The 8,335-nt window shown below is 34.6% G+C and overlaps 1 protein-coding gene across 1 annotated transcript; it reads right to left on the reverse strand.

Moving 5' to 3' along the window:
- Positions 1 to 584: 584 nt before the first annotated feature.
- LOC130734121 (serine hydroxymethyltransferase, mitochondrial-like) lies at positions 585 to 7,805 on the reverse strand. Its single transcript, XM_057586427.1, has 14 exons — positions 7,579 to 7,805; positions 7,402 to 7,488; positions 7,189 to 7,310; positions 6,714 to 6,790; positions 5,091 to 5,215; positions 4,233 to 4,325; positions 3,373 to 3,465; positions 3,083 to 3,280; positions 2,632 to 2,736; positions 2,419 to 2,484; positions 2,200 to 2,277; positions 1,403 to 1,514; positions 1,205 to 1,315; positions 585 to 1,076 (listed from the first exon to the last, which is right to left on the reverse strand). The coding sequence occupies exons 1-14, from the start codon at positions 7,693 to 7,695 to the stop codon at positions 928 to 930; spliced, it is 1,533 nt and encodes a 510-aa protein (XP_057442410.1). The 5' UTR covers positions 7,696 to 7,805; the 3' UTR covers positions 585 to 927.
- Between the last annotated feature and the right edge of the window lie 530 nt (positions 7,806 to 8,335).

The raw sequence follows: 8,335 nt of genomic DNA on the forward strand, positions 1-8,335 counted from the left end.
TAGAAAAAAAGTGTTGCTAAGACTTCTCAAAATATATATATTACTATCGAATACATCACTAATATAAATACATTTTTCAAAGAAAACTTATTATTATTATTATTTTATTTATTGAATTTTCCTTCTTCACTGTGAACATATTGATCTTATTTTTCTTTTCCATCTCATTTTCATTCCCTTTCTTTTCCTATGTCTCTTCATTTCCTATCATATTACCTATCATATATGTCATTTTTCTCTCTTTCTTCTTTTCTATCTAGAGTAAAAGTGAAATATGAGTGTCAATGTAAACTTATTAAGATCATAGAACTTTGATGCATCAACATCTCTCTTTCTCTTCCATCTCATTTCTACTCACTCTCGACTTATTCTATCACATCACTTTTTATTTCTCTATCTTCTCTATCCTTTTCGAACTTGTGTAAGTGCAAATGAAGTGTTAATGAAACATTTTCCAAGATCATAATACCACACTCGTGCAGAGTGACCCAAAACTCTAGTAATGGAGCATTAGAGGGTAATGTAGTTTTTGGAGGGGATATGTATATTGAAGAGAGGAGAGGGGGGCTCATTGATTCAAAGGCTAATACAAATGCAAATAGCAAATTCCACTAATGCTCAACCTCATTTTTTCTACACAATCAAAAGATAGTTTCCATTTTAAATCAATATCTTTTCTCAAGTTTGAAAGAAATTGCATAACCCTATAAAAAAATTTTTTAATAGGCAACATAACCCTATAAATGGTCTATCATCGGAAGGAAATTTCTTCCTTTTTATCTTTCACTTAATCATTGGTAATACAATTCTCATTTTCATGCAAGACTAGGGTACAAATCTATTCAGCAGCATATCAAACTCCCAAACTCCCGAGTTATTATTCCAGAAACCTCCAAAAAAATCAAATAGAAGTTCCATATGTCATCTTCACGAGCTATACTTCATTGTCTCTTTCTCAAAACCAATTGTGGGGAACTGCTTAGCATAATCCTCTACTTCATGACGGACCTTAGCAATCTTAGATTGAATTTCTTCATCCAACTGCATAGCTTCCACAAAATCCTTCAACTTTGTACCTGAACATAATGTATAACAGGAGTATAACAGGAGTGAGCTTAGCATACAGGAAGGCCAAGATACCTTACTATGCTTTCAAATCTGCAAATATCATGACATAACAAATATGCAGGATGGTAGGGTTAACCTTTAGCGTTTCCCTTAATCTGCAAGGCTATCTTGACTGCAGCGTCAAAGTATTCAGCTACTTTTCTAAAATCCTCCTCAATGAAACCCCTGGATGTGAGAGCAGGGGTTCCTGAATCATGACAAGATAACTTTCATTAACATGTAGTTATAGATTTACCAACAAACATGAAAAATAGATGACTGAGAGAGACATTACCCATTCGGATGCCTCCGGGAATCATAGCAGACACATCCCCCGGAACAGTATTTTTATTGGCAGCTATATGAACTGATTCTAACACCTTTTCAACCCTTGAGCCATCGATGCCCTGTCAAATGGCACAGCATTAGAAAGTGCTTGCCCCTCGATGCTACTAAGTATAAATGTCAAATCAAACCCAATAAAATATTTACAGCTTTTACAATATAGGGCTACCAAATAAATGCCTAAACTCCCTAATCTTAATCCTGGAACATCCCTTAAACATAACTTGCACATTGCACAAACATTGGGGAAGTTTCTGATTTGTTTGAAGGCTCTTCTGTAATAACACAAGAAGAAAACAGTTTTCGAAGGATTGAAAGTTTTCTAGTAGTTTGGGTAGGTAAAATAATAACTAAAATGTCAATACCAATTTCTAAGAACTTGTCTAGGAATAAGGTAGGGTCACTATCATATGAAGTTCATCAATATCTAAAGGGTTCTTATTTTCTGTTTAAAGAGAAAAACTTATCCTTTAGTGATTCTATTCTCAATAAAAACAACCTACTCATGCATTTCTGTGTTGCTATTCCCTGTTGCCTCCTAAAATATTTAAGGAGAAGGCTTCACACAGTAGATATCTTTTGAAGCCAACTTTTACCATACAGCTGATTTTACATTCACTCAATGTAAGTATAGAAAGATTGTTCTGAACAGGTTTATTTACATGCGTGTATCAACAAAATGGCACTACCCAGATTTATTTTTTCAGATGAAAATATGACCAAGAAGGAAAGGACCACACTTTTTACCTTGTTTCTTAAGTTCACCAACACTAAATGGTTTTCAGTTCCACCAGATACAAGTTCATAGCCTTTCTCTATCAAACTCTGGAATTCAATCAACATAGCATAGTCAGCTAAAACAGTCAAATCTCTCAGGCTCAACAGTCAATGGAAGATATTCCATTAACTAGATTGTAATAGTTTTTACCGCACTGGTGTGCATACTTAAAAAGACATTCACTTTACCTGTGCAAAAGCCGAGGAGTTACTAAGCACTTGTTTTTGGTAATTCTTGAATTCTGGCGTCATAGCCTACATTAACATAAATAAAGAAAGAAATGAATTTACATCAGCCTAGCAAAAAAATATGCACAAGAATGACCATTTTGCTTTTATACAGAAGTACATATTTTCCAGGAGTAATGACTATAGTTTCTTTGGCTAGTCTATTAAAAAAACCTGCTTCAGTGCAACTGCCAAGCCTGTAATAGTGTGATTGTGAGGACCACCTTGAAGTCCAGGAAAAACAGCCTGATTTATTTTGTCTTCGTAGTCATACAACACCTGCCAGATGGAATTCAGCCAATGAATTTTTTTCAAGTAAGCTAACTTTGAAATTGTTAGAATTAAGAACAGATTGGACCAAACTAAACCATAAAGCCAAACTTTTTTCTTTTTGGGTGTACTTTGCCCATATGCCCAGCCCGGTGTGGGATCATAACACAGACCTTTCACACCCAAGCATCTAGATCATAAAAGTTTGCATGATTGAACATTTTCCGATGACTGAAATCAAGAATGGTATTAACATTAACTTTTCCCTACTTAAGGGGGGATGGGATCACATGTGTTTTCCCTACTTTGTAATTAATTTTTCCTTATAACATTAACTTTAAAATCTTCAACTCACTTCCTGCCCTTTCTTGTTTATTTCCTTCACACCCTTCCTGAAGAAGATCATAGCCCCACGTGGTCCACGAAGTGACTTATGTGTTGTGGTTGTTACAACATCTGCATAATCAAAAGGAGAAGGAATAACACCTGCAGCAACCAACCCACTGATGTGTGCCATATCAGCCAACATTACTGCCTTCTGTTTATCACAGACCTATACAAATTCAAGTGTAAAAGATACAATATCATCGCTCAGTTGTTCTAAACATCAAATATCTAAGTTTTCTATAATCAGATGTAGTTTACCTTACGAATACGTTCATAATCATAAAGGCGAGCATAAGCACTAGCACCAGCGACAATTAACTTTGGCCTAAAAAGTGCAGCACTTTTCTCCATCTGCAGATATTAAATATGTCAGGCCATGATATATAAGTCTAAGCCCACAGTATGCACAAAAAAGCATAACCTTTGTGAGAAAGTGCAAATACAATGCCTCCCGTGTTCAGAAAAAAAGTTTTTTTCCCCAAGTTGCAAGGAAAACTTATGTAATGATAAAAAAATACATAGCCAAATGATGAAGTGGCAATCTGATAGGGAACTGCATGAACAGTACTCGTGAACAGTAGCAGTTAGGAAGTTATTATTATTTAATTTATTAGTTGGGTAATTTTATGATTAAAGCAGTTAGGTAACTGCTATGGTTTGAATTTAAATCATATAGGAGTGGTTATAAATAGGAGTTATGTAAGATAGTTGGGATTATTCAGAAGTTGGGTGTTATGGTGGGAGAGGTCTGGACTCTCAAATTCCAGAATTAGGAGAGGCTGGCTCTCGAAAACCAGAGTTGTATAAACATTCTATCACAATAATTCGGTTCCTATCACAATCAAATACTAAAAGGACAATATATTTTGAACATGAGCATAAAATGATTAAATTTATCTGAACACGCATGTATTGGGATAAGAACAGATAATTCTAAATGATGCCCAGAACACTGAATCTTTTTTCATCTGGTAAAATAATGATTAAAATTCTGCACTGAAAACTCATACAAAGAAAATAGTCCAATTTGGTATCTAATTAAAACTTGTGTTTCTGCAAAAAAAAAAAAAAAGGAGTCTCCCTAACAATGAAAAAACACAATTTGGGTACCTACCTACCTGGTCATAATCAATATAACCAGTAGTCTCATTCAATCTGTACGGCATTGTTTCAAAGAATATCGATACAGCTGATATCTTCTTGGTGTCAGTCTGCATGGCACAAACATACAAATGAAAATTTGCATTCAAAATATGTGGCACATGGTCCTAAAAGTTTCAGTAAGCGAATATCAAAATGATACAAATTAAACAATTTGTGTTAAATTAAAGTATCAAGAATGACATCATTTGGAACATAATAGTTGAAGTTTCCCAGACAATACTAATCTGAATTTGGACCAGTGTTGTCAGAATTGATTTTGGTAAAATTGATTGTAGTGAAATTGAGTTAAAAGTGAGGTGATTTATATTTGGATATATTTATGAGAAAATAGTGAAAAAAAAATAATGTGGTCTTTTTATAATTAGAAGTGAAAACAGGAAACAGAAACAGAAAACCAAAAAGACTCTTAGCTTCCATGTAAGATTCTGCTCATAGGTTGCTTAAGGGTGCTCCTAGGTAAGACATGCAAAAGGGATCAAGCTGCTCTTAATAAATACATTCTTTAACAGTCTAAATAAATTATGCTCTTATCAAAAAGAATAAAAAAACTAAAGGCCATATATTGATCACTTCATTTTCTGTTTCAAAGTTTTACACAGAAAACAATGCAGCACTTTGTAATTAAAACTGAAAACAGGAAATTAAACAAAAAAGAAAACCAAACAGGTACTTATTAAGCCAAAACAAAAAAAACTAGTATGAGCTATTTCAACAACATGCATCCATCATGTCCTAATGTAGACTTGATATGATTCTCAACTCATGGCAGAAGGTGCAATGACCACAAGTGATATTTAGAAGCAGAACTTAACCTGATAGCCATGTGATAGATGCCCACCATGGGGAAGATCGAGTGCCATAATTCTTTCATGAGGTTTCAATAAAGCAGTGTAAACTTGGAAGTTAGAAGGGGAACCAGACAACGACTGCACATTGACTGTTAAAGGCAGAGTATGTAAGACTCCAAAATTCACATGATCAGAATTATGTTCCTCTAACTTGCAGAGGAAAATAAAAAGACAGATAAATCATCCAAAGAATAACATGAGTTCATCAAAAGAATAACAAAGTACTTATCCACTAGACAACATGTATGCTGAAATAGTATGCATCAAAAGCAGGAGAACATTAAATACTCCAGTTATATAAGTAAATTACTCCCACAAACAAATACGACTTTAGATATTATTTTTATTTCAGAACGTAAATCAGGTATGTATTAAGACAATCATTCAATAACTTCAAAAGTTAACAAGGATTTTCACTTGATAAACAAATAACTACAAAATCAGATATAAAAGGTGACGATTACACAAGGGAATCAATATGAGAGAAACCATTGTGGCAAGGTCTTAGTGACTCAAAATAAGTGATTAGTAGGTAGGTTATGAGAAGATAAGATTCTCCTCAATCGCCATAAAAGAGGAGGTGATAAGCATTCACCCTAAAAATAAATGCTAATGTGGACAACAATGAACTAAAAACATATGCTATTCTCATTCATGAGTAAAAAGAATAAGAACTGACTTTTACCCAGCTTTACAGTACAAATTATTGAATTTTGAAATTCAGATTTGCACCGTATCAGGGGCCAGAAAGTTAATTTAGTTTGCAGCTTATGCTGTTAGAACTTAGAAGTAAAATAAATAATTACTTTGGTTTGACCAGAAACTGAAATACTGAGCAATCATTTTTTTCCTAACATAACCCATGAACAATATTGAGAATTTTAAACCAAAAAGCAAAAAAAAAAGTATTTGACGGAAATAAACAAAAAAATGCAAAGAACAAAACATCAATGGATTATTTCGCTCTAAAATAGACGTTTATTTTACCAGCAATGAAACTCAAATCACTTAAAATGTTCATTTGAACCCAGTGAATGATTAGTAGTTTAGGTTAGGAAATGCATTTTGATAGCATTTGACATATGGGCAAAATGAAGTAAAACAGAAAAGTTTTGTTTGGTTCTCCTTGCTCCCACCCTTTCAGTACAGCCAAGATATGATAAAAAAATTTATCCCATATCATGCTTTGTTATATTTTAAAAAAGCACCAACAATAGTATAGAACCACAAATCCAGTGGTCTCCTGCCAACACGTCTACCAAACATACTCTCCTTCAGAAACAAATATACTAGTAAATGCTTGGAATGGAATCAAGTAGCTTGAATCCATGATTAACAATCAGAGCAGTATAAAATTATAAAACCACTAATAACCTAATAGATCTCCTATACACTATAGTATATTGGCAATCCTTTGTGGTTTGCAAGCAAGTAGCCAAAATTTTGATTTTGAACCATAAAAAAAGAACTGAACAAATAAAAATCATAATGTTCCAAATTTCTTTGGCATGATGCCTTGACACACAGAAGGCCCCACTCTTTATCAAAATAAAGAAACTCAAAATAAATGCCTTTGCACTTATGTACCTCCCCATTTTGCTGGATCCAACCCAAAAGCTTCAAGTGCACGCTTCTGACACAAGGTCTCGGCCATGTCAATGTACCTGAATTGATTACACAAAATCAACACATCAAATGGGGTTTTAAATTATTATCAGCAACAACAACTGTGACCACCACATCAAAGATTTAATGGTCTCCAACCGCAATTGCAGTTGCATTAACAACATTTATCCCAAATTTTCAATAACATTTAAGGATCATGTCCTAACCACAAATCAAAACCCTGCATCAACCTACACCCTCTGGTCACATATATAAGCAAAAAAACACTTTTTAGGTTCATTCATTTAATGAATGTATCTAGTTGTTTTAATGACTAGATACATTCATTAAATGAATGAACTAAAAAGTGTTTTTTGCTTATATATATGACCGGAGGGTGTATACTACAATGAATGTCTGAATTTGAAACAGAACAATCAAAATCAGATCAACATACTCATTTCCTCCATAGTATCTAGCACCAGGATACCCTTCACTGTATTTATTCGTCATCACCGATCCAACAGCTTGCATCACCGACAGCGACGTGAAATTCTCCGAAGGTATAAGTTCCAATCCCTACACATCCATACATAGAAAAACATTCACAAACAAACACCAAACATGATGAAAAAAATGAAAGAAATGAAAAACCAATCTCGATTCTCACCTTCCATTGACGAGCTTTCTCGAGTTCGATTATGTCAGCGATCTCAGGATCTATGGTTTCCAGAGGATCATTGAGCTGCTTTATCCACTGCGAAATTTCAAAAATCAGAATCAGATGCGAAACAATGAAATGAAATGGTTAGAGAAGGGAAGAAACGAAGGAGAGTGGTTTATTTACATCGGCGCGAGATTTGTCATTGTCGAGCGCGGGGAGGGAAGAGGACATGCGGTAAACAGAAGAGGCGGTGGTTGGTTTGGTGAAGGTGGAGGAGAGTCGGCGGAGAGCCATGGCCATTGAGGTGGTGTTTTCTTTTCTTACAGTGCGAGTGATAGGGGAATGTACGAGATTGGTGGGACTATATATGGGTGGGATGGTAGTGATGAGAGTGAGTGTGTTTGGGGGTGGGTGATGTCGGGGTTGGTGGTGATTTTGATTTGTATTTTAGGTGTGATGCGTGGGGTCCTCAAAATGGGAATGTGTGCAGGACAACAATATGCTTGGGGTGGTGGGCTTCATTGGGGTTAGTGCCTTTCTGATTGGATTGATTTTAATGAGAAAAAAAAAATTAAAAAAAAAAAAAATATATATATATAGGCTTAAATGTATTTGTTGCCCCTGATGTATCGCCAATGTGCAAAAGACAACCCAACTCTATTTTTGTCGACGTTTGTACCCTCAATATTTTGAGAAAGTATAACGAATGCCCCTCCGTCAGATTTGACGTTAAAAAACTAACGGAGGGGCTGACGTGGCTTTTCTATTTTATTTTTCTTTTATTTCTTAAATTACACATCATTAAATAAAAATCAGAAACTTCAAAAGGGGTGGGGGAGATTCGAACCCAGGACTTGAATGTGGCAAAACACACACTTTACCAGTTAAGCTACTCAAACAATTAATAATGTTACGAACAAAAATTTATTTATATCATGTT

Source organism: Lotus japonicus, chromosome 1 (assembly GCF_012489685.1).
Source record: "Lotus japonicus ecotype B-129 chromosome 1, LjGifu_v1.2".
Lineage (NCBI taxonomy): Eukaryota > Viridiplantae > Streptophyta > Magnoliopsida > Fabales > Fabaceae > Lotus > Lotus japonicus.